The sequence below is a fragment of the Sebastes umbrosus genome, chromosome 4, assembly GCF_015220745.1.
Source record: "Sebastes umbrosus isolate fSebUmb1 chromosome 4, fSebUmb1.pri, whole genome shotgun sequence".
NCBI classification, from domain to species: domain Eukaryota; kingdom Metazoa; phylum Chordata; class Actinopteri; order Perciformes; family Sebastidae; genus Sebastes; species Sebastes umbrosus.
Window position 1 is genome coordinate 25727898 of NC_051272.1, and position 27536 is coordinate 25755433.

Genomic DNA, 27536 nt, shown 5'->3' on the forward strand with positions numbered 1-27536 from the left:
GAGATATCTATCGACAGTGCTGTAAACTAAACTCGGAAAAATAAGTTTGGAAATTTGTGTTTGGTTGATTATTTCTCTGTTGTTACAGTGCTAATTGTCATTGTATTTTACATCGTTGGAAAGCCTGTTTATTTACCTTCACAATGATGTCCAACTTGTAAGGATCATGCATTTGTGGGATGAGCAGCACAGCTGATTATTGTGGGCAGCGCCCAAGAAAAATTTGCTAAAATGCTCTGCCAATGGTAAACAGTGTATTCTCCTGTTGGTGTTGACTCTGTTTTTGAGTTGTTTGGTGGATTGGATGATTGAACTCTCTATCAGTAACAAGGAACAAACAAGACATATTGGCAATTTGACACTTTATTCATTTAATACACCGTCAGGAGCCTCGGTAGCGGGTGGAAGATCCATACGCAGCCACAACAGCCTGGCACCTCCTCCTCATGCTGGTCACCAACCTGGTAACACCTTGCTGTGGGATGGCATTTCATTCCTCAACCAGGATGCAACTTGCCTTATCGCGCGGGCCTTATCCATATTAGACCAACGTGGCATGCCGATGCTCGTAGCAGACACCAAATGATCACTTTAGTAAGGCGCTGCACCCAGCAGGCCCCATGCACATCAGGCACCTGTTTGGCAGCACCTGGAGCTCAAAACAAGAGTCAATACCAACAGGAGAATACACTGTTTAGCATTGGCAGAGAATTTTGCCAATGCAAGCATCGGCATGCTACGTTGGTCTAATCTGGATAAGGCCCGTGCGATAGGGCAAGTTGAAGCTGGTGTTCTGCAAAACCAAGTTGCATCCTGGTTGAGGAATGGAACGCCATCCCACAGCAACGTGTGACCAGGTTGGTGATCAGCATGAGGAGGAGGTGCCAGGCTGTAGTGGCTGCGTATGGATCTTCCCCCGCTACTGAGGCTCCTGACGGTAGATTCAATGAATAAAGTGTAAAATTGCCAATATGTCTTGTTTGTTCCTTGTTACTGATAGAGAGTTCAATCATCCAATCCACCAACGACTCAGAGTCAATACCAACAGGAGAATACACTGTTTACCATTGGCAGAGCATTTTGGCAAATCTTTCTTGGGCGCTACCTACATAATCAGCTGTGCTGCTCATCCCACAAATGCATGATCCTTACAAGTTGGACATCATTGTGAAGATAAATAAACAGGCTTTCCAACCATGTAAAATACAATGCCAATTAGCATTGTAACAATAGAGATATAATCCACCAAACACAAATTTCCAAACTTTTTTTTCCGAGTTTATATGCTCAGGCAAATATGTTGCTTCGTAAGTTCAGTATGTGTTCAGTAAATGTAAAACGTTCATTATTTAGAGCTTTCTGCACGCCTTTGTATACAGCTCATCTTTGGTTTAGTTACAAGAAAAGTAGTATGCGAAGGCTCATAGTGGCTTACAATGATGCAATGAGGTTGTTGCTTTGGGTTCCCAGATGGCATAGTGCCAGTCAACTGTTTGTGTCCTCATGTGAGGCACTTTTAAGATAATTGATTTATAATTTTATGTGTCGCTTGGGTGAGTCACAGAACAGCATCATAGAGGCATTAACCAGCCTTGAAATTTGTATAAATTGTAAATCTAAAACCTCTCATGTTTCACAGTTCAGTGTAAAGTTATCTTTACTCTCATTTATAGAAATGGGGGCTGTCATTTGATCTAAATGTCCCTCACGCATGGACAATCAATGAAAGACACACACACACACACACACACACACACACACAGACACCCCTGTGGCGCCTCAGAAAAGCACCAAAGTTTAGCAGTCAGCAGTGAGTGGTGGCCTTAACAGTCATGTGCTGTTTGCGTGTGTGTAGTCAGCTGACGTGTGTGTACACGTGTGTCTGAGCTTTTGTCAGTGTTTTTAGATGCTGGGAAGGAAAATGAATATCACAATATGCTGACAGATGGTTGGAAAGAGCTGATACCCACAGCAGAAAGCGGCCTTGATGAATTAATAGGTCAATTCTAAACATGGTCTCCTCCATTTTTAATCACTGTGAACAGATATGAAATAATTAGAAGTGACGGAGACGAAGGAGGACTTCCATTTAACCGGAGAGGGGCGACCCATTCAAAGGAGCAGACGGCGTAGATGAGTCACTGAGATTGTGAAAGCAATATAAAGTAATCTTTTTGACTGCCAAATTGAATTCTGCAGTTGGCAATATATATCTGTAAAAATAGCGTCCCTCCACAAAGCAGACGTCATTACTCAATATCCAGAAGTCACTTTAGTTGGACATTTCATCTCTTTGAGTGTCAGGCACTAAAATATCACTCAACCTCTCATTATCAAAGGAGATTAACACAAAGCACCCTGAAGTTGCCGAGCTATTGTAATGCCGTGGTTCAAGTCAACTGTGAAGGTTTCTTGACTGGTTCCAAAGCAACACACGACTGCCCTCTTCTGGTTATAATACATACTGTCAACCATTTTCAATTTGCCATATCTCCAAGGTGTTCAAATCATCTTTGAGAAAAAGGTTACCCGACTTTCAGCATCAAAGCATCTTATTTTAGCTGAAAATTGACAAATGTTACTGTTGAAACTTTAGTTATCAGGATGGATAAGTGCTGTGATTGTAATTCAGGGCTTGTCAAGACGGGTGTTAGTAGCAAACAAATGCCGTATCAGGGTGTCAAGACCCCGTCCGGCTCATTATAGCACCTGTTGTTTCTCTCTGTGACATTCCACACACACTGAAGATAAATGGACACGTGTATTCAAACATGCAAACAATGAAAGCACATGGGATCACAGAGCGTGTGAATGCCCACACTACCACTCAGTACTAATCATAATCATCCTCATCGCCATCATCATCATCCTCATCATCATCAGCTTCACTCCCTCCAACAATTGTTTTACATAGTTAAGCTGTTGGTTTCTGAACTGCTGAACTGGCTTAAAGCTTTAAGCAATTGTATGATACTTAGCTTAGCTTTACGATATATAAAATGGCCAAAGTGAAAAACTGCCCCAGAGCCCCAAACCCTGAAAACTTCGGGTTGTCTCTGTGTCAGTTACTTACTTTATAATTTGGGTCAATAGTGGCCGCCAGCTCTTTCTTGTCTTGGGGCCCCCTAGTGCATTAATCTGTCCCTATACATATATATTCATGCATATTCACATGCTTGTGTAAAAGATATCCTGTAATAGGTGAAACACATCTGACATCAAGGGAATATTAAAACCTTTTCCCACCACTTGAGACCAAATTTCAACATTTTCTGCTGTCGCCCTGTGTTTTCTGGCCACACTTTAATCAGAATAAATAACATTCAACCATGAAAGTAACCACTGGCAAGCTGACTGAAAAATAAAGATATGATCATATACAGTGGTAGACTCGGGCTGTCTGAGGAGCAGAGGTGAAAAACAAGGGCACCTGTATGCTGTGGGCACCCTAGAGGGCCCTTTATCTTGTTTTCTCTACTGGAAGGGCACCCGTTTCTTTGATTTTTCTTTTTTTTTCCTGTTAAAAGGTTTATTTGGGGGGTAGTTTTTCCTTATCCAATGAGAGGGTCGCAATGTAAAGGACAGAGGGTGTCGTATCCTGAGGCAAATTTGTGATTTTGGACTGTACAAATAAACTGACTTGACTTGACTTGACCCTAGAGGGCACTTTATCATGTTTTCTCAACTGGAAGGGCACCCTATAATCAGAATATCGTTTTTATGACTCTTAATCACATGGGGCTATCTTCTACAGAGAATTAAATAGTGAAAATAAACTATTCTTAATTTTTCTGGGGACACGCTGGTTGCGAACCACTGCCCGAGTATCATGTTTTACTGTATGTACTTGAAGGTCACTCTAAACCAGGGGTCTGCAACCTGCGGCTCCGGAGCCGCATGCGGCTCTTTAGCTCCTCTCCAGTGGCTCCCTGTGGATTTTTAAAAATGGAAATTAATAACTGTTATTTGTTTACATTTTTATTTATCATTGTTGTAGGTCTATGGTACAACGGTACAACAGAGTATTAGGGCCACATTGATGGGAAAAAAATTAATCTGAAATTTCTAGAATAAAGTGATAGGTTTACGAGAAAAAAAGTCGTAGTATTATGAGAATAAAGTCATAATATTATAAAGTAGTAACTTCACGTGTTATTTTCTTTTTTTATCGTGAAGTTCTGACTTTATTCTCGTAATATTACAAAAAAAATATCTCGTTAAGTTATAACTTTATTCTTGTAATATTACAACTTTTTTCTCGTTAAATTATGACTTTATTCTCTTAATATTACAACTTTTTTCACGTTAAGTTATGACTTTATTCTCGTAATATTACAACTTTTTTCTCGTTAAATTATGACTTTATTCTCTTAATATTACAACTTTTTTCACGTTAAGTTATGACTTTATTCTCTTAATATTACAACTTTTTTCACGTTAAGTTATGACTTTATTCTCGTAATATTACAACTTTTTTCACGTTAAGTTCTGACTTTATTCTCGTAATATTACAAAAAAAATATCTCGTTAAGTTATAACTTTATTCTTGTAATATTACAACTTTTTTCTCGTTAAATTATGACTTTATTCTCTTAATATTACAACTTTTTTCTCGTTAAGTTATGACTTTATTCTCTTAATATTACAACTTTTTTCACGTTAAATTATGACTTTATTCTCTTAATATTACAACTTTTTTCACGTTAAGTTATGACTTTATTCTCTTAATATTACAACTTTTTTCACGTTAAGTTATGACTTTATTCTCTTAATATTACAACTTTTTTCACGTTAAGTTATGACTTTATTCTCTTAATATTACAACTTTTTTCTCGTAATATTATGACTTTATTCTGGAAATCTCAGATGTTTTTTCCCTCAATGTGGCCCTAATACTCTGTAGTACATTGTCTCTTTGGCCCTCACTGCATTAGGCTTATATACTATATACTTAGACTATAAACTGTGTTACCTTCATCACAATGCTCAAACGGATTATTGTGGATTTTGTTTTGCCTAAAATGTCTCTTTTGATAGTAAAGGTTGCTGACCCCTGGTCTAGATGGCCAAAGCTCAGAGTGTGACCGTCTGTGTGTCCTCCTTCACGCTGGAGGACGCTGTTACACGTCAACACGGTGCTGACGTCAAGTTTGTTGCAGGAAGTAAATCTCTCTTTGCCACTCAGGAAAGAGGTTTCATTCCGGCGTGCGAGTTTGTTTGGTTTCCCATGTGACACCGACTTAAAATCACAGATCAAACCCCGGTAACTGATCGCTATCTGTCAGAACATCACAGCTGTCATCATGGGCAAGAAAGGCAAGAAAGAGAAGAAGGTGAAGGGAGCAGAGAAGACTGCTGCTAAGATGGAGAAGAAGGTCTCAAAGAGGTCCAAGAGAGAGGAGGTAACTACTGCATTCACCCCAGATGTGAACATCTGTACCGCTCACATGGCACTAATCACTGTTATATGTTATGCTGTTTATATGTTGCTGAAAGTATTATCTAGATATTGGTCTGTACTACAAATCCTAATTAAAATTAAACTCTCAAACTAAATTAGTCTAATCTAATAATGTAATGGAATTAACAAAACTGTCTATTATTAGGACTGGCAGTATTACTGCTATTATAACATTTTTTATGTAGACAAATATATATATATTTTTTAAATAATACATCCACAGAGCCTTTAGAAAGGTGCCAAATAAAAGTATAACTTTTCCTGAAAAGTTTGGCAGGTCCAAATGTAATGTTTTATTTAATCTCTGTGCAAGATATCCAACATTTGGTTCCCATTTCTAACAATAATAATAATAATAATACATTTATTTATATAGCACTTCTCAAAACAGATGTTACAAAGTGCTTCACAAGACAATAAAAGCAGATAAATAGAGTAAAACAAATATGGTAACTGCTAAAACAGAACATCACAGAACATATCAATAATAGTAGAAGTGGTAAAATGGTAGGACAAGTTGATAAAACAAATATACAGTATATATACATAAATGTGTATAAATGTACACATGCGTCCAGAAACGGATGTATACATACATATATTTATACCCAGTCTTCTACTTATAGGAATGCTATCCTAAAAAAATGTGTTTTCAAAAGTTTTTTAAAAGTGGATATATAGTTAGATGATCGTATCTCTATAGGAAGTGCAGTCCAGAGTTTGGGAGCCCTGACAGCAAAAGCCAACAAGGCTTGAGCACCAATAATAAAACAACGTTGGTATCACGTGGTGTCTCTGGGTCGTCGGTTAGTGTGGAAAAAAAGGATAAATGGCTGAGATTGATGGTAAGTGCCTGGCAACGACTTGTTGTGAAGTTACAAAGTAAATGCAATGAATCAGAGGAAGGAGAATGCGACATCTAGTCGCTGAATGTTAGCAGTTTTATCAGTAGCACCTTTAACATTAGCAATATTACTAGGACCCAAAACATTCACTAATATTTAAAAAAAACATTTACATCCTTCTGGTTTTGTTCTTCCTTCCTTCCTCCCTTCCTTCCTTCCTTCCTTCCTTCCTTCCTTCCTTCCTTCCTTCCTTCCTTCCTTCCTTCCTTCCTTCCTTCCTTCTCTGTCTCCAGGAGGATTTGGAGGCTCTGATTGCAGAGTTTCAGAATCTGGATGCAAAGAAGACCCAAGTTGTAGAAACAACATGTCCACCTCCATCAGCAAGGTGAAAGGCAATTTCAACTTTATTGGCCCTATTGGGAAATATCTGTCTTGCATTTATAGACTTGACCATAGAACATAATAAAATACAAAAAACACACGTAACGCTAGCTCAATATATCAATGTGAAGTGACAGCATAACATCAAATCTTGAGTACATCCTGCCATCATCAACCAGCCTAATCATCAGTGATTAAAGGGAGCGTATCTATGTTCCTCAGCGTAATATCCTCTTAATATGACACATTAAGGAGACCTTTCAAACTTTTTCATGTTCTCAGCGATATTTTTCCCGAGGTTTCCATAGGTTGAATGTATGTTTCCCTGGTTCAATATGTTGACTATGCCCTCAAATTTGTGGACAAGACCGTTTTCTTGATTTTTGACATTGATATCTCCACATTGGCTGAACAGATTCTCACCATTCAATCTGCATTTGAAACCCCGATCTCCCTTCGTTCTTTTGCAATTTGTACAGCAAAGACAGCCCTTACCAATCACTTACAATGTTAGTTTATATCAAGAGACACACATGCCCTGGGAACATATAGGGATGAGCCCATGTTCCAACCAAACCAAACCGAGTAATAATAGTAAATGTAATGACGGACTCTACCATACAGATGTAGAAGAGTATCATGAGTTTTCCATGCAGCCCAATCTGTTCTAGCTTTAAAAAGGAAGTTGCAGTCGCCGATGGGCTGTTTCATAGATTTCTGTGGTGTCATTATGCTAAAAGGCTCATGCTTAGCAGGTATAGTGTTTATCATTCAAGGGGAAAAGGGAGTGGAGCACACTGATGGACACGCAGCCTTTAATTGGGCAAACAGTCTGTTGGTGCTAGTCTAGATGATGGCACGAGTTGAAGGTTCAGGGGATCACAGAAAGATTAAAAATCTCATCCTGAGGGGGACACACGTGTTTACCAAATTTCATGGCAATCCATCTAATAGCTGTTGAGATATTTGACTCAAAACCACAAATAAGTAACCTAATGGTGGTGCCAGTGCAAAAGTCAGGACATCATCAAAGTCAGTAGGATTCATCCTCCGAGAGAAAGGTGAATGTAGAACATGTTGTCCCAATCTCTCCAGCAGTTGTTGAGAGATTTCGCAGAAGTCAGGATACATTCTCTGGGAGCCGGTAATGTCTGTGTCAGGGGGAGATGGCACCAATATGCATGAATTATGCCCATCAGCCACGGTAGGAAGATGAACGTATCTCAGTCTCTGATGTCTTTTCATGTTTTTCAGATTGAGTGCGTCTCTCTCTGCCCATCCTGAGAAAGATGAACTCATCCTGTTTGGAGGAGAATTCTTCAACGGCAGGAAGGTAGTAGAAAATCCTCTGAATGACTGAATGAGTAGGTGATTAGATGATTCAACATGGTGACATTTAATCTGTGTCCACCAGCTACAGACTTTTTAGCAACTTCTTTAAAGCGGAAACCGTCTTTATTCAAACAGTTGGTCAACTGAGATTTAGTTTATTCAACACTGTATCACAGACGAACACATTGTACAAACTGTTATGAAGCTTTTGTGCTTTGATGTAGGGCTGTCAAGCGATTCAAATATTTTATTGTGATTAATAGCATGATTGTCCATAGTTAATCGTGATTAATCGCACATTTTTTATCTGTTCAAAATGTACCTTAAAGGGAGATTTGTCAAGTATTTAATACTCTTATCAACATGGGAGTGGACAAATCTGTGTGTGCTTTATGCAAATGTATGTATATATTTATTATTGTAAATCAATTAACAACACAAAACAATGACAATTATTGTCCAGAAACCCTCACAGGTACTGCATTTAGCATAAAATATATGCTCAAATCAAAACAGGGCAAACTGCAGCCCAACAGGCAACAACAGCTGTCAGTGTGTCAGTGTGCTGACTTGACTATGACTTGCCCCAAACTGCATGTGAGTATCATAAAGTGGGCATGTCTGTAAAGGGGAGACTCGTGGGTACCCATAGAACCCATTTTCATTCACATATCTAGAGGTCAGAGGTCAAGGGACCCCTTTGAAAATGGCCATGTCAGTTTTTCCTCGCCAAAATTTAGCTTAAGTTTGGAGCGTTATTTAGCCAATTCTTGAAAAGCTAGTATGACATGGATACCAATGGATTCCTTAGGTTTAAAATCGAGTCCCCTACAACCTAAAAAATGCAAGTTGCGTTAATACGTTAAAGAAATTAGTGGCATTAAAACAAAAACGCTTTTAATGCTTCATTATCACGTTAACTTTGACAGCCTTAGTTTGATGTGTTCTCCTTTTTTTCCTGGTTTCCACTGAACAAATCCTTCATTTAAAAACCCCTCGTTGCCTTTTTTTGCAGACGTACCTGTACAACGATCTGTTTTTCTACAACATCAAGAAGAACAGCTGGGTGAAGTCAGACATCCCCAACCCTCCTCCCCCACGCTGCTCTCACCAGGTACGCCCACATAGAGGATCCTTAAGCCTCTTTTGGTGCACTCACTCTGTCCCTTTGTAAGTCCTCAGCTTTATTGTGTTTTATCTGATTCCCAGCAATAGTTTAAGTTACACAGCACCACTTCCAAGTAAGCAGGTGACTAATATTAATGAAAATACTGTGTTTAATAGACACTGGTAGTTCTATATTTGCTCTACTGGAACATCATTTTGAAGTCCCTGATTGATTATGTGATTCTCCATTTACACCACAAGGGGGCAGACTGCTGTAGCACAATTCATAGGAAACTTTGGAACTTATCAGCAACGTCATCACGGCTGATGGCCTGTTGCAAGAAAACCAGTCAAAGCTGAGTACATCAAACGTCCTTATCTTATCTCGTTCTGTTTATGCTCCCCTCCTTTCTGTCTCACTCCTCCCTCCCTCCCTTCCTCCCTTCCTCCCTCCCTTCCTCCCCCCGTAGGCGGTGGTAGTTCCCCAGGGCGGGGGTCAGCTCTGGGTGTTTGGGGGAGAGTTTGCCTCTCCAAACGGGGAACAGTTTTACCACTACAAGGACCTTTGGGTGCTGCACCTGGCTACACACACGTGGGAGAACATCAAGTATGTGCAAAATGTTCATAAAAATAGATGTAATGATGAACGAAAGGCATCATAAATGGAAGTAATGATCAGCAGAACGAACGCTTTAACGAGGAGAGTGGCCAGAAATATTATTTCACATCAAATTAATTTATGAGGAGATCTTAATTAGTTCATAATGTCCTGTAATGTAAGCCTTATCAGTAGATAAGTTGATTGCTTAGGCAATAAAATATTATAGCTCCATAAAATCACTGCTTGATTTAACATGTCCCATAGATGCACGGTGTTGTGGGTATTTACTTTGTATTTATAATGATCACATTACAGACATCAGGGTTCTGAAATGATTTCATATTTTGTGTTGTTCCAGGGCGCCCGGTGGTCCACCAGGTCGCAGCGGCCACCGAATGGTCCTCAGCAAGAAACAGCTGCTGGTGTTTGGAGGTTTCCATGAGAGCACCAGGTAGGCAGAAGGTTGCTGAATAATAAACAAGGACAATATGTCTGTAATGGAGTGGATGGTGGACAGGTACTTCTTTCATACCCGTAATGGGTGAATGGAGTTTAAATCTCTTCTAGTCAATACATCAAATGTAATAAGTTGAATTCATTCATAGGACACACTTGGCTCGCTGTATAAGTATATTAAAAAAAAAGATATGTTCGTATTATTCAAATCAGTGGCTCTGCATTCAGTACGATTTAACTCACATTTTGTCAAATTCTTAAATAATTTAATTATTTGTGACTTTGATGAAACAAGTGGGGCAACCTGTAGCTAACTACAGGAATTGCTTAGTGTTACATTAATATAGGTAATTTGTACCAATTCCATCTTAACAAAGCTAGCCTCTAGCAATTCAACATCCAGTGATGCTAATAATGTAATGATGCTGGTAGTGAAATGTTAATTCTTTATTTTAGTTACATAGCACAATTTTCAAAGGAAGGAGGTGCCTCGGATTACTTGCGACAAATCTCGGGTATGGCTGCCCTTTTCTGCCAGGGGTGGGATGATACACCTAATCTCCTGATTTGATACTATCACGATACTTGGGTGCCGATTCAATATGTATTATGAATCATTAAGTATTGCGATTCGATATTACAATTTATTGTGATTTTTATTAACCTTTTTAACACTAGACCATGGGGAAACGTTGAATCATACACTTCTAGGGACTTTTAGTTTGGAAAATATCTAAATGAATACAGAAAATGTTTGATTTTCAGCATTTATGTAGTCAGAGATGTCCTGAAGTCAAATATATCAGTAGTTGTCAGGCATTATTTATTAATTCTTCTCCAGCAACCCAAAAATCAAAGAATAAAGACATTTCCCTCACAAATTAGTGGTATTTACTTTTTAATTTCTAAGGGACATGTAGCATGTTTTTATACTTTCCATATATGTGGAATATAAGTGGGCGTTCCTGTACCGCACAAACCAATCAAAGTAGTGTAGAGCATGACAGGAATGCCCCCCCTTCCCCGTGCCTGCAATCAGACCCGTCTCATCTCCTTACAACAGGTCATAGAGTTGACCCTCCTCAGGCTCTTTAATGTATCAAATCCTTCTGTTTCAATTTGTGATTCAGTTTCAGCCCTTTCCTCTCCTCTCCTCTCCTCTCCTGCTTCCCCCTCCTCCTTCCCTCTCCTCCCCCTGTAGGGATTTTATCTACTACAATGACATCTACTCCTTCTCCCTGGACACCTTCTCCTGGTCACGCCTCACAACGTCGGGCTCCGCCCCCGCCCCACGCTCTGCCTGTCAGATGACCTCCACGCCCGACGGCATGGGTGTCATCATCTACGGGGGATACTCTAAAGTGGTGAGTGTGTGTGTGCATGTGTGCCACTCCCATCTAACTATAAAGCAAAGAAATCTCTCTGTCTGTCTGTCTGTCTGTCTGTCTGTCTGTCTGTCTGTCTGTCTCTCTGTCTGTCTGTCTGTCTGTCTGTCTGTCTGTCTGTCTGTCTGTCTCTCTGTCTGTCTGTCTGTCTGTCTGTCTGTCTGTCTGTCTGTCTGTCTGTCTGTCTGTCTGTCCTTCGCATATCTCGAGAACCGCTCATCCGATCAGCTTCACACTTGGCGGGTGTATTGCTCAGGACTCCATGGAGTGCAGTGACGAATGTGGTGCAATTTGGCCAGACGGTGGCGCTATAACAATGCACTTTACGTTTTGGCCTGTAACTTTTGAACCCTAAGTCTCAGGAACTAAATTCTTATTTCCTGGATTTTGTGGGTCTGAATCTATCCACATAAGCCACGCCCATTTACATCTAGATTGATTTTCTGACATTTTGAATTTTGTCCAAATCAGATTTCTTGCTACTACTCCTGCAAATTTTGAGCAATCATCACCAAATTTGGTTCAGAACATTTCTGGATCAAGCTGAGAAAAGTTACTTTTTTGGATTTTTAATGTCCCAAACAGTTTTACTATAGATGGCCCTCAAAGTTAGCTCAAATGCTGTGGGCAGGGCTTATATTACAAAAAAATGTCATATCTCCTGGATGTTTTGTGTTATTGCCACCACATTTGGTGGACGAGTGAAGATATGATGTTTGAGTGACCATGACAAATTTGGTACCATTTGGCCAATAGGTGGCGCTGTAGCAGCATCATCTAATTACAAACGAAGGAATCTCTGTCTGTCTTTGTATGTATGTATGACTGCCCTTCGCATATCTTGAGAATCATTCATCCAATCAACTTCACACTTGGCGAGCTCAAGCAGCCATACCACGGTTAGGGGCCAAGCAATCAACCCATTTCAGACGGGCATGCGCAAGGATTGATAATACATAATGTTTTGTGATGTGGTCTGCCTAATTGTGTATGTGTGTTTATCTAGAGAGTCAAGAAGGATGTAGAGAAGGGCACCATCCACTCTGACATGTTCCTTCTCAAGCGAGAGGGTAAAGATGGCCAAGGTACTAAAAACGTACAGTATATTATTGAAGACAACACAAATGATGAACATTAATAGAAATCATCCTGCTACTGTCTTTGTTTCTTATTTTTTGTAACTCGTCGTGACTGTTTCTCTGACCTCCAGAGAAGTGGTCGTGGTCCAGGGTGAGCCCCTCTGGGAACAAGCCCCCTCCTCGCTCTGGGTTTTCTCTGGCGGTGGGCCCAGCCGGGCGGGCGGTGCTGTTTGGTGGGGTTTGTGATGAGGAAGAGGAGGAGACACTGGAGGGCGACTTCTACAACGACCTCTACCTGTATGACACAGTGAAGAACCGCTGGTTCCCCGGCGTGCTCAGGGTAAGCTACACGGCCATGAAGCTGCTGAATGAATGAATGTTTGTTTGGATGAGAGGATGTGTTTTGGCTCCAGACTCTGTTCTGCGTATATTGTAAAGATTTTAACAGCACTACTACTGTTAAAGATACTGCTTATCAATCCGATACTTTAACGGTAGTCTTGATGGTTCTTTTTGTTGTTTTTTTTTAAGAGAAAAAATTAAACAAATTAATAACAGACTAACATTGCTTTATTTTGTCATATGTACTGTATATAAATTAACATTTGAGTAGCAACTGCAACAACATTGTTTTGAACAAATCACTTATATTATAATTAAAATGTAAAATAGATCAAATAAACCATTATTTCTAGTATAAGAAACGGTCATGTTTTGAACAAACCACTATTATAAACTGTAATGTGATGATGGGTGGGGCAGCGAGGGATGAACTACGAGCTAGTCTGTCGAAAAACGGTGCATTTGTCCACCTGTATCTGATGCACTTTGGCTAGATGTTTTGATTGGAAAATGCATCATTGACGAATGTTTTAATCTTATTACAAATTAGAAACAGAGTTTGTGAGATCAAAGGTGCAAGATAACGTTTATGTAGCCTCAATAATTCAATAGGAAATCAATTTTCACGGCAGCTACTATTTTATCTTTATTTGCGACAATTACAAGGTAAACAGTAGAAACGCAATTCAAGTTACAGAGTAATCTGCCAGGAATGTGCGCTTGCATGTTTGTGATTGGCCAACGCAGGGCCTTGCCGGATAACGTTGCGTTGCAGCAAAAGTTGAGCCTGGTTGAACTTTTTTGCTGGACGCTGCTTGACTGGCTTCATTCAAATGAATAAGAGGGCTGCAGCCTGGATAGACCGATGCCTCGACCGATGTCTGCGATTATTAATCGTTTTATTTCTGTCTGTCCAGGGAAATAAGTCTGAGAAGAAGAAACGAAGAAGGGGGAAGAAGGCTGGAGCAGAGGGGGAGGGAGCAGAGAGGAAGGAGGGGGAGGAGGAAGAGGGGGCACTTCAAGGACCCACTGAGGTCATCAAGGAGATTGTCACTGAGGACGGTACAGTGATGACCATCAAGGAAGTGATCCCTGGAGCTCAGGAGGAGGAGGAGGAAGAGGAGGAGGAGGAGGAGGATGAGGAGGACGATGGCAAGATTACACACACTAAACAAATTTAAGATGTGAAAAAACAGAGCGAAAATATAGATTGGTTTGAAAATCACGTTTTCTTTTTTTTCAATCTCCTCCGGTTCAGCCTCGGCCCCCCTGGTGGAGCCCTGCGCGAGGTCCAGTGCCATGGCAACGGCGCGTCAGGGCAAGCTCTTCCTGTACGGAGGGATGTTCGAGGTTGGCGACCGCCAGTTCACCCTGAACGACTTCTACTCTCTGGACCTCAACAAGATGGAACAGTGGGAGGTTCTGGTGGAAATGGACCCAAGTGAGTGGACATGTCAAGAATGCAAAAGCGAAGTAACGCACGTAGACAAAAAATTATATGAAATGTATTCCGTGTCAGCTCAGCAGGTGGTTCTGAAGCAGCCAGTCTGAATATGTTGTGATGCAGGAGAGGAGTTGGAGGATGATATGATGGGACAGAACTACGTGAGGTTTCATTTAGATTTATGATGTTTTTCTCCACAGAGACACAGGAGTGGCTGGAAGAGTCTGAGTCAGAGGAAGATGAGGAGGAGGAGGAGGAGGCGGCGAAAGGAGCAGAAGGGGAGGAAGAGGAGAAGGCGAAAGGAGCAGAAGGGGAGGAAGAGGAGTCTGAAGAGGAAAGCGAGGATGAGGAAGGCAAGGGATTATTCTGCCTCTTCACTGTCTTTCTTTTCCACTTTACCCTTTCATGCAATTTCTAATGAGCAACAAGCACACTATGTAGATCAGGATATTCTTGATATTAAACAGATATAACGTATACCAACCTTCCAAACAAATGTGAAAATTAGGGCTGTCGATCGATTAAAATATTTAATCACAATTAATTGCATGATTGTCTATAGTTAATCACGATTAATCGCAAATTAATCACACATTTTTTATCGGTTCAAAATGTACCTTAAAGGGAGATTTGTCAAGTATTTAATACTCTTATCAGCTTGGTAGTGGACAAATATGCTGCTTTATGCAAATGTATGGATATATTTATTATTGGAAATCAATTAACAACACAAAACAATGACAAATATTGTCCTGAAACCTCACAGGTACTCCATTTAGCATAAAACAATATGCTCAAATCATAACATGACAAACTGCAGCCCAACAGGCAACAACAGCTGTCAGTGTGTCAGTTTGCTGACTTGACTATGACTTGCCCCAAACTGCATGTGATTATCATAAAGTGGGCATGTCTGTAAAGGGGAGACTCGTGGTTACCCAGAGAACCCATTTTCATTCACATATCTTGAGGTCAGAGGTCAAGGGAACCCTTTGAAAATGGTCATGCCAGTTTTTCCTTGCCAAAATGTAGCGCAAGTTTGGAGCGTTATTTAACTTTTGCGACAAGCTAGTATGACATGGTTGGTACCAATGGATTCCTTAGGTTTTCTAGTTTTAGGTTTTTGCCTGGTAAAAGTACACCTCCATGCCCACGGTTTGCAACGTAGGTTTTCTGTTCAAATTTAGCATTAACCTTAAAGTAATAGTTCAGGGGTTTTGAAGTGGGGTTGTATGAGGTATTTATCCACAGTTGGTGTATTACTTACAGTAGATGGCGGTCAGTACGCCCCCAGCTTGGAGAAGCAGACAGGAGTACCAGCTCCTTTTAAAGTGATGTTTGATTTGGCAGGAAACCAGCTAGAAGCTGTTCTCAGTAGATCTGACCATGATCTTTTAAAAATGTTACCAGCAACTTTAACCTCTCTACCTGTGTGTTTGTGTTTCTAGATGAAGAGGAGCATCCCGCGGTGCAGGAGGGAGAGACAGTGACGGATTACCAAACCCGAACAGAGCAGTACTGGATTGGACTGGCACGTGCCAACATGGGCGCTGACGCCAAGGACAAAAAGGTTGCTAAGGTTGCCCTCGCCATGGCTAAAGTCTTCTTTGAAGACCAATAGTGGGATACGCCAAACTGTTTGTGTTTGTGTGTGTGTGTGTGTGTGGGGGGGGGAGGTGTGTGCGCGCGCGTGTGTGTGTGTGTGAAATATGTTTTTGTAATTACCTTTTATAAAACATATCATTTGAACTGTACTGCAAATAATTCAGTAATACAAACTGAATTTCATTCATGTTTAAGACAGAAAACCAAAAGCCTTTATTTTCTCCCACTGATCAAGTTAAATTTGAATATATGGACTATTTTCCGTTTATGAATATACCATTACATCAGATGGTAGATTATGGTACGCTTTTAGTAACGCTTTTAGTAACGCTTTTCTGTAACTTCACTAGATAATATTCAACGTTGACATTTTTTAACTAAACTGGGGAAAAAAAGTTCGGAAACTTGTGTTTGGTGGATTATTTCTCTGTTGTTACAATGCTAATTGGCATTGTATTTTACATCGTTGGAAAGCCTGTTTATTTACCTTCACAATGATGTCCAACTTGTAAGGATCATGCCTTTGTGGGATGAGCAGCACAGCTGATTATGTGGGTAGCGCACAAGAAACATTTGCCAAAATGCTGATGTCAATTTTGAGACTAGTGAGTGTGGTGAAGCAAAGTAAAGCACACATTAGTGTTTAAATACCTGGAGCCACATCTTAGTATAGTTTAGCATTGAAATTAAATTGCATGTGGTTTTGGTTTGTGAGGACCGAAGGGTTGTACATACTGCGTAGTTGAACAGCTTCTCGATGACATGGTTCTTTGTTTACACGTGTTCTAAAATCCATCAAACGTTTCTGTAGCTTTCCTCCTTTACTGTTTACATCCCGTCAGTGATGTTACTGTGGGTGTTTTACTGTACTTGAGAACAGAGAGCTGTGTAGCAAACCACCAGAAGTGCCAGAGCTACAACTTGTCTCCACTTAAACCTGCTTTAGATGGGGGCAGCAGAACAAGCTGTAAACACAACATTGACGTATTACCATCGTGTAAAGTTGATATTGGCAAACAGCTACTTATTCACACACCTAGCAGATACTGAGCAACATTAGCACTCATTTGGAGTTGTGTTTCTGGACACCTGACAAATGTAAGTCAAATGTTCACTCTCCTTTTATATCTGTTTCTAGGTTCCCCAACTAGTTGGTTGAAATTTAGTGCTAAGCAGGAAGCGTACAGTTTTTTTTTTACTGAAAACAAGGTTGATAAGAGCGGTGAGAGTTTGGGCTGAACAATTTTCAAAAAATATCTAACTGCGATTATTTTGACTGATATTGCAACTGCGATATAATTTGCGATTTAGAGGAAATGCAAATTTTTACATCATTATTCTCATTTTCATGAAAACGTATTAAAATGATTATGGTGTGATTTTTGTGGGGATCTGTACCAAACAAAGATATTTTCTTAAGTCTGTAGAATATGATGTGTAGGCCAGGACAGCTCTGCAGCACTGCAATATTTAATCGGTTATTTCATTGCGATTTCAAAATTGCAGTAGGCCATTATTGCGATTTCGATAAAATTTTGATTAAGTATTCAGCCCTAGTGAGAGTGAACCAAAACATTAAAGTTGCAGGCACTAAAACCAAAACAATGAGCTGAAAGACACTAAAAAGTTCAATTGAGCTGAGGGGAACTGTAGTCGGGTGATAATTCTCTTTGGGTTTGTTTACACATAGTCATGTGATGCATTGTTAGTATGATAATATTGATTAGTGCAGCCATTGGTGATTAAACATGTCATTATCTTTTGCTAATGTTTTAATGCATCCAAAAGTTGTTGTGTTTCCTGCTGCAAGAGGACGCTTTTTCACAGTTTACAATAAACATGATCCTATTGTGATGAGGACAGCTTCTAAAGGTGGTAATACAAAGTGAGGATAAAATTGGAAAGACAATGCACGTCTGATTATGCATCAGAGTAATGGGAGTACATTTTCTTTAGTAAAAGAAAAATAAATGATTAAAGCATGTGTTTGCAAATTTTATTTTTTAAATCAGATTTACAAACACTGATAAATTCCCAAATATGTTTGAAAAAGGCAATATTTAGTGCCTTTTAAAGACCATGTTTTTGTTGTGCAGACTGTTGTTTTTGTCATGAAACATTTCACACAGAACGCGAGTAGCGATGTACTTTTTGCGTTGATTTTTCTGAACTTACGCACTGCAAATAAAGGCATCAACCAATCACATAGTGCGGAACAGATTGAGTTGTGCCCATAGACTGTATGAAATATTTATGTAGTCTCCGTGACGTCACCCATAGATTTCTGAAGAGCCATTGTGAAGCTCAAAGTGGGCTGCTCCAGCGACGACACAGCCAAACTCCTGGCTAATCCAAAAATGGGCAAAGAGGTGGAGCGGTGGTGGAGCGGTGGTGGAGCGGTGGTGGAGCTGAGGCGGGCCCGGGTGATGCAGCAGAGGAGACGGCCTGCAGCAAGTGACCTGAGCCGGCACCCACCTGTCACTCAAAACGGCCACGCCCTCAATTATGCTTAACTTAAACGGGTAAGTCATATAAAAAGTCACCCCCTGTACAGTTGTCATGAATGGGGAAATTAGCTGAAGGGACCAAACTGTTTTTTTGTACCAGGCTGTAAGCATGTTTATTTCTGATGTAAAGTTTGGCACTTTAACATGGGGGTCTATGGGGATACACCGTTCGTAGCTATACCTTCAAAAAGTAAATGCACTGTAATAAGTACATATTCCACGAAATCAATTTGTATGTAATCCACTTAATTGTGAACAAGTATAAATGGCGGCTAACGCCGCGTAGGGATGAGGTCGGGGTGGATGGGCGGATCAAATAACACTGGATTTAACTTTCCCGGAACTCCTCGCTAAGTTGCTTCTTTCCTCACCACTTCTGCTTACTGGGCGCTTCTTTATCTGTAGATAACGGCTTCATCGATATAATGGTTTGGTGTGCCCCCTGCAGATGGCTAGCAGCAACACATGTCCTTTGTCTTGAGTTTCACACCTCTACAACAAGCGAGGGGGAGAATAGGAAGCGAGGAACGTGAGCTAAGCAGAGGAGCGACGGTATTGAGGAATCATCAGATGATGAGAGGGATGTGAGGGGATGGAGAGCCGGGGAAGCAGTGTGGGTGAGAAAGATGGGACGACGAGACAGTGGCGGCTACAGCGGGGAAGAGAAGGGAGAGGAGGAGCAAGGGATGCGGGGAAGGAGGAGGGGACGAGTGCACGACATGTCAGGGAAGACATCAGTCACTGTGCGAGCACCAGCCTATCCCTCTGACCTATTTTATCCTCCATCAGCATGTTGAACGAGGGATGAGAAGAGGCTGATGAATAATAGAGGAGAGGGAGAGATGGATGAGAATGAGGCTGCCTTCCTCTTGTTCTCTTCTCCCTCCTTCCCAGCCCCTCTTCTCCCTTTTTTTTTCCAGCGACCCCCTTTTTTATTTTAACTCTGGGACAAGAAAAGATTTTATAAATAACTAAAGACGAGATTTTTTTGGGTGCACTGCTGACGTGGTGGCACGTAGCGTGTAATCGTCAGAGATACGTCAGTCGTGAATGTGTGTGTGAGAAAGAGAGAAACTTGTAGAACACGGGTATGCCAGGTCAAGGAAGGGGGATATTTCTAGCTTCTTCTTAACTTGGTGTACCTTATATTGCAAGAATAGATTGTCAGACTTGGTATGATGTGAATACAGTCTATATATAGAAGAACTGAATCACTTTTCGATGCCAGGATATCAAGGATGAGGATGTCAAAGTGGACAAAACTAGCAACCCAACAAACAAACCACCACATGCTATTTAGACTTTTAAGCAGATCTTTCATTATTTTTTTTTTACACAAAGTCTGGTTGGTGGTTCAGTCTTTTTGATGCTAAGGGACACAATTCCAAGGCACACATACATACGTAATTATTGACCCCCCAGAGGAGCTCCCTTATTGATTGCTTGGAGATGTCACATATTATACAGACAGACCAGATGGTGAGCAAACACAGTGAGCTGCTGGATAAGGCCGCCTAACTGAGAAGAGAAAAAGAACACTTAAACTAAGATTTAGCAGTGGCTTTACATTTGCTTACAGTTGTTGTCTGATCCAACATGGAGGCACCGGTTGGAAAACTTTTAACTACTTTTTCTACCCTGGAGTTTATGTGTTGCCAGATTGGCCATAATTGACGCTGTAATTTCCCAGCCCGTTCGCACGAAAAGGCGTATGAATGACACCATAATACGCACGGCATTTAGTGTGCAATAAGAACGCCTTTCTTGCTTGTGGTGTATCATTTGTACGCCATGTAGTCTGTACGGACTGCAGTGTAAACGCATCCACGTAAATATGCCATACTCCGAGCTTGTGATGTAGAATAAAAAGCGAACACATGACTTTTAACCAAGACGCCGGCGTACAAGAACAGTGTTTTGTTTTGTAACATTAGTGACGTTTGTGACGTGTTTTCCGTACTTACGTTACGTTATTTCTATATGTATTTATTTACTACTTAGTTAGGTTTAGGAAAGACGTCATGGTTGTGCTTAAAATAACTAAGTGGTTTTGTTGCCTCAACCTAACTGCAGATGATACCGTGGTTTTGTTGCGTGCCGTACAAATGACATGCTGAAAGCCTAAAATGACATGGCTATTTATACTCCTTCTCAAGAGCCCGGGTTGGATTTTTATACACAAATATACGTCTAATTTAAGCCACAGACTGAAAGTAGATATAACTTCTGAAAATCTTAAACATTTATTCTTTGATTGCAAAAGAATTTTTTAATTTAAATTGAGATAATAAAAAATTGCTAAATAAAATGTCTTTAAAGCCACACTCAATATAATAATATCAATATTTTCATATTAACAATGGATCAAATGACTACATATAATGTGAACCGTGTTGATGGTAGTGATGAACCCACAGAGAATTATCACCCGACTCTGCAGTTGTCCTCAGATCTACAGAGCGTTTCAGCGTTTTTGTTGTTGTTTTTTTAACTTGTTTTTAGTTTTACGGCCCTCAACTTTACTGTTTTGGTTTGCTCTCACACTCTTTCCAGATGCAATGGACTGCTTTTTCAGCAGAACCACTTGATAAACAAACACGTTCTCATCCCAGCTCGTCGGCATCAATTTTTTCTGTCGCACTAAACACATGCTTAACAACCACTTGGCGTCAATATACGGTCGCAGTAAACACATGCTTAATGTTGCGAAATAAACAAAAACACTTATTTAGGATTAGGCAACAAAACCACTTAGTTAGGTTTAGGAAAAATACAACGTGGTTGGTCTTAAAATGACAACGTTTGTACAGTGAAAATAGGACCTGACGTTGTGAACACGGGACACGATTGATCAGCTGATTGTAAAGTGAAATGTAATGCACGGGACACGAACAGCGGTCTCCTGGATGAAAGTCTTGGGTTTCTCTGATTCACTGCTTTGTTCTCACTAACGCCGCTCCCTCTCTTCATTCACTCTATACCTCCCTCGCCCATCACTTCTCTCTCTCTCTCTCCCTCACTTGCACGTTGTGCCTTGGAGGAGTGGCCAACTTTGAATTCTGTGTACAGCCACCGACGACTTTCGGTGGCTGTACACAGACTGTTACATATTGTTACATATTATACCTCTAAGACCTATACGACCCCTCATACATATATGTAATTTCACTCATGTTCTGTTTTTTACTCTGTGTGACCCAGTAGCTGTTATCCATGTTAGTGTCTGTGCCTTTTTAGCTTATTCATTCTGTTCAGATGATGTCATGGATTTGTGAGCGCCCACACTTGTGTTACTAACTTCTCTAAATCCTAATCCCTCTGTTGTGGTCAGGAAATCACACTAACTGTGCATCGCCCCGCCTGCCCTCTCAATCACCTGCTCACCTTCTCTCTCATCCTCCCCCACTACCCTCCTCCTCTCTCTCTCTCTCTCTCTCTCTACTACCAGTGTGTTTAGAGGCCTAAACCCTAATCCCCAGCCTCACAGTGATTTTATTACTGTAATCTGGGCTGGAATTGGCTTAGCTCTCCCAGACACTGGCAGACAGAAGGACAAGGATAACAACGGCAACGGGACAGCTGCAGGGAGGAGCTGAACGGGGAAAAGGAGGACATGGGAAGAAGTGTAAGAGAGGACAGTCAGGGAGAGGTAGGAGGAGGCAGACAAAAAGAGTGGTTTAGAGAAGTTTATCTAAAATAATGTGAGTATCATCTGGTGTTTCCTTTCTGCCCACACTGATATCTAAACATCACACCACATTGGCACAAAACTCAAAAATGAGGCAAGTAAACTAAAAAATGTGTACCAACAGAAGTGAAGAACACAGTCAAATAAATGCACATTTCACAAGTCAGTAAATTATTTTTACGCCATTCATTCATTCATGCAGGAAGGCATGCTCTATTGGCCCAAAATACAGAAGCCTGAGGGACCCTGAACAACCCTTTCCAGCTTATACACCCAGTTAGCACCTTGCTTTGGAACTAATGGGGCGGGCGTCATCTGAGAACAGTGTCCAGTTTTCTTAATACATGCAAGCCCGTTTGTGCGGACATTTGCAGCTGAAATGCAGCACAAACTGCAAGTCAGTGTCAACTTTAAATGGCTTTCAACTGAAATGAAAAGTAACGGTTGAGCGCTTTTCATAGACTGTATATTAGAAGTGGATTTGGTCACCGTGATGTCACCCATTGGTTTGTCGACTGCCGTTTTGAAGCCTCGAGTTCGGCATTTTTTTCCGTCACCATCTGGGTTTTTGGCCGTAGCCATGTTGTTTTTTTGCAACCAGAAGTGACACAAGAGGGTGTAATGCTGAATAAGACATTTTCAGGCGACCAAAAAGGTTATAATAAACTTTCCCCCTAAAGCATACCCTGCTTTATGGTCTATTTGACTCTAAATTGGACCATAATTTACTAAATGAACATCATGCTGTATTGAAGAAGACTTGAAACTAGTGATTGAGACCATAAACTCATGTTTACAATGTTAATAAGGTAATAAATCAAGTGAGAAGTAAGGTCATTTTCTCATAGATTTCTATACAATCTGACTTCTTTTTGCAACCAGAGGAGTCGCCCCCTGCTGGCTATTAGAAAGAATGCAAGTTTAAGGCACTTACACATTGGCTTCACCTCACAGACCTTGAGGTAGCCCACTGGAGCTTTTACTTGCAGTTAGTGATGTGTTTTAACTATAAATGCTCCCATAGAAGGTGTACTAACAATAGCCATATTCGTGTTTACATTCATAATGATAATTTTGGGGGAGTGGTTTTGGAGATAGGCCTGAAGGATCGGATTGTCAGTGTTGTTGACTTGGCCACTTTCTAGCTAGATTTAGCGTCATTTGGAGCTAGTGCTGCTAGCAACCTTCATTGGAAAAGAGTTGACAACACTGAGCTTGGTTCTTTTGGTTGGATACTTTCAAAATCTAGTTTACTCTAGCTGGTTTCTCCAATGTTGCCTACCCCAGCTTTAACCCTCAACTGTGAAGGTAAAGCTCCTCAGTGGGCACCAGCAATACAGTGGCTGTACTGGCTGACTATTATGGTGTAAATTTAAAACTTAGTCAATCATTTTAAAGACCAAAACTGATTTCTTACCCTCGTAACCATGTGCTGCATGTAAATGAAATCTATTTCACACTTAGGTTTGGGTTTCTCTAAAGCATTATTACACGGCTGTGTTGAACACTTGATTCTGATTGGTCAATTACAGCGTTCCACGGTCTGTAACAGACCGTTGCTATGGGCGCAGTTCTGATGTTGGACTCTGGAGGACCGTTTTTATGTCAAACTGTTGATTTCTTAAGTAAGTAGCCGTGTAATAAGCGGGATAATGTACAGCTAGCTGTACATTATCCCTTACTTATATTTCTGTTAGTATCATATCAACTAGTCAATAAGGAGGACTTCGTGCTGTTTCTCCCTCAGAGTGACCGCTGCATACAAACCATCATTAACAACCTGATTTACTCAAATATCCCTCTTCCATGCTAATGAAATATATTTTAGGAAGTGGAACTACGTACTTATTCCTACTGATTTCTTTCCCCCCTATAAACACAATGAGCTCTGGATAATGTAGTGTAACAGGGACACAGTTTCTTTAAAGTAATGTTGCTGTAGAAGATTTGTAAATGTTATTTTTCAGTGCTTTTAGCATAAAAAACCTCAGCACATCAAACTAAAACTATTAGTATGACTACATACCCTCTGTCTACACCAGACATGTTTCAGCTGCGTTCTTCAGTCATCCGTCTTACAGCACAGATATGCTTTGGTTTTAATCAATACAGTCTGCCCAGACGGCACTAGTGGCTACAACCAGAAGCATCTTTTATCTTATACTGAAAGCAGTGACCAGTGAGTCTCCATCTCCTATGATAACCAAGAGGTTTAGTGCTATACTTCTTGGCATTTTTAAAACAAATTTCCTGCTTAAAGTGCTAGCTAACATTATTGTAGATGCAGCAGACTCCTGACCATATCCATCTTCGAACTCGACCTTCATTTTGATCTCTACTACATGCCTGTATAGTTTTGTGCCTGCATCTTGCAAGGCTGCGATGCTATCATGTTGACAAAAGCCGGGTTTCTACCAGCACGTCTAAATCTCACTAGTTAACACTGTGTTCCAAGCTAAGTTAACCAGCAGCTGACTGTAGCTTCATATTTACCATACAGACATGAGAGTGGTATCAATAATCTAACTGTCAGCCAGGAAGTGAATAGGCATATTTGGCAAAATGTTGAGCTCTTCCTTTAAGGTTCACCTGTCTGCTGATTGGAAATATGTATCACTAGACGGGTATCGTTTTATTGATACTACTACTCTTTTCTTTATCGATACTCTTATTGGCTCTTTTTCATTACTAAATAATTGCTTTTTAATATATTATTTAAAAAAAGAAAGATGTGCGCTGATATGGTTCACTCCCTGCAGGTAACATTACTGCTGGTAGAGAGAGGAGGGGCTGCTTTGTCTCAGCCAGCTCATCAGCTTATAAGAATTGTAAGATACGTGGCAAACTAAGCTAAACAGTTAGACTACATACAATGATATAATGATTCGCTATTAGCCGAGCTAGTGGACTTTGCTTGTGTAAACATTGCAGCGGTGGATGAGAGACTGCGGGCACTCAAGATTAAAATATCGCTTTTCTACATGTTTACATCATGTTTATGCTTGTTGAGTAGGTGTATTGATAACGTCTTGGCTATTTACTTGCGAAGGTTCAGCCGATATCGCTAAATGGATGAAAGAACACCACCGTCAGCTCAACCTATCTAAGACTGAGCTCCTTGTCAACGCAGCCAGTCTATCTATACAACCACAGATCAATATCCAGCTTGGACCAACCAAACTCATACCCACAAAGTCTTCCTGGATTCTGGGTGTCATGACTGATGACCAGCTAACCTTTAAGGTTCATGTAGTCTCAATTGCTCGGCCGTGTCGATTTGCCCTATACAACATCAGGAAGATCAGACCCTACCTGTCAGAGCATGCAACACAACTCCTGGTACAGGCTCTTGTAATATCACGCATTGACTACTGCAACTCCCTACTAGTAGGCCTCCCTGCTTGAACATTCAAACCTCTGCAGATGATCCAGAACGCAGCAGTGCGACTGGTCTTCAACCAACCCAAAACAGCACACGTCACTCCGCTGTTCATATCGCTCCACTGGCTCCCAGTTGCCGCTCGCATCAAAATCAAAACACTGTTGCTCGCTTCCAAAATAGCAACAAAAACGGCTCCCGCCTACCTGAACTCCCTCATCCAGGTCTACACTCCCTCCCGCCCACTGCGCTCGGCCAATGAAAGGCGCCTGGTTCTCCCATCACAACAGGACCATAAGTTGCTGGCTAGTCTCTTCTTGTCTGTAGTCCCCCGGTGGTGGAATGAGTGACCAAACTCTATTTGATCCGCAAAGAGCCTTTCCACCTTTAAGAAAAAGCTAAAGAGCCAGGTCTTTCATGAACACCTCCGCACCTAAAGACATTGATGATGTTGATGACGATGATATTGATGATGATGATATTGAGGATGTTGTTGACGTTGATTAGGATATTCATGATAATGATGATGACACTGATGACGTTGGTGATATCGGGACATTGGGACTTGAAGCTGTTGTTGGCACTTTCTCACGTTGTTCCCTCCTATCTAGATCCTTGCTCGTGTTGTACGAATTCTCATATGTTCGTCGCTTTGGACAAAGGTGTCTGCTAAATGAAATTGTAGAATTGTAGTCGTCTTTAGACTCTCAGATCGAGCCAACCATCTGAGAACCAAGTGAGGCAAGATGCAGAAATAAAGACAAAGGGTATAAGCAGCTACAGGTGAGGGAGGCAGCGAGAAGCATGTGTGTCTCTTTAAGAGCTGGAGTGTGCTATCGAGCAGCAGGAGGGGGGGTTGGTTGGCTGCAGTGGAACAGTCCTCTTTAATGAGCCGATTTTCTGAGAGAGAGAGACATACACAGACACACACACAGATCAGGAGAGAGAGAGAGAGATACAGAGATCCAGCCGTAGGAGGAGAAGAGATTGTAAGACCAAGACAGCAGGCAGGAAGGCAGGCTGTGCGTCAGCCGGCGCTCCGTAGGGGAAACATGGAGACAAGCAGGAGATGCTGAAGAGGACAGAACACACCATAACAGGATCATATAGATGGATGTTATTTCATCAAACCTGAAGGCAACCCACGCAGAGGAGAGACCACTTATGGACGCAGTGGATTAAAGACCTACAGACAGCCTGAGAGAGAGGGAGAGGGGGAATAGAGGAGGAGGAATTAATCAATTCAGTTGTTTATTTTCATTGTCTGTGTGTGCGCACTTGCTGTCAGAGAGATTGTGTGTGTGCCTGCGTACAGTGTGTGCGTGCATAAGGCAGGAGACTGCATTGCTGCTCTCCAGCACCACAGGACAGACAGAAAAAGAAGGCAGCCAAGCAGATTACCTTATGTCTTCTCCCCATTTTTCTGTCTCTCCCTCTCTCTATGCATGTGTGTGTTCCTTCGCTGTGCAACCAGGCACAAGGTGTGTGTGTGTGTGTGTGTGTGTGTGAATGCTGGGGATAAGAAGAGGATGGTGAAGCCTGAAGTAAGCTAGAGTCAGACTTTACATGGTCTTTTTTTTTTTTTGTCTGATCATCAGGACCAGGCTTGAAGAAAAAAACTCTCTTTCTTTCTTCATCACACAACATGTCACAGCTCCAGTTAGGGTGCTGATCAGAGAGCCTAAGGGTGCGGGTGGCTTCTATGCTGGAGGCTCGGGGGTTTGAAGGGCTGCCACCGGGGAGACTTTTCAGCTCTACGCCCCAGAGAGGTGGAGGCATCACCAGGTAGGAGGCGGCTGAACGCGGGCGTCTGAGCGGAAAGCAGGAGAGGAGTAGGAGGAAGAGTTGTGTGTCGTAGACTGTGTAGGCAGGCCGATGGCTGGCCGGTGGAGCTGCCCGATGGTTTAAACTCCTGCTGAGAGAG

General features: G+C 41.2%; 1 protein-coding gene across 3 annotated transcripts; it reads left to right on the top strand.

Annotated features, from left to right (window-relative positions):
• The first annotated feature begins 5112 nt into the window (after positions 1 to 5112).
• Positions 5113 to 27232, top strand: klhdc4 (kelch domain containing 4). 3 transcript variants are annotated; one of them, XR_005206602.1, is made up of 14 exons: positions 5113 to 5402; positions 6600 to 6691; positions 7942 to 8020; positions 9035 to 9133; positions 9597 to 9733; positions 10086 to 10178; positions 11385 to 11547; positions 12575 to 12653; positions 12779 to 12987; positions 13907 to 14141; positions 14248 to 14430; positions 14634 to 14786; positions 15882 to 16135; positions 27094 to 27128. XR_005206602.1 is itself a non-coding variant. In XM_037767331.1 (14 exons), exons 1-13 carry the CDS (start codon positions 5304 to 5306, stop codon positions 16052 to 16054), a joined length of 1794 nt encoding a protein of 597 aa, XP_037623259.1. In that variant the 5' UTR covers positions 5113 to 5303; the 3' UTR covers positions 16055 to 16096; positions 27094 to 27232. The 3 variants fall into 3 exon arrangements, 2 of the variants coding, with proteins under 2 accessions (XP_037623259.1, XP_037623258.1); XM_037767331.1 differs by having other exon boundaries at positions 15882 to 16096; positions 27094 to 27232; XM_037767330.1 differs by lacking the exon at positions 27094 to 27128 and having other exon boundaries at positions 15882 to 18022.
• The last annotated feature ends 304 nt before the right edge of the window (positions 27233 to 27536 follow it).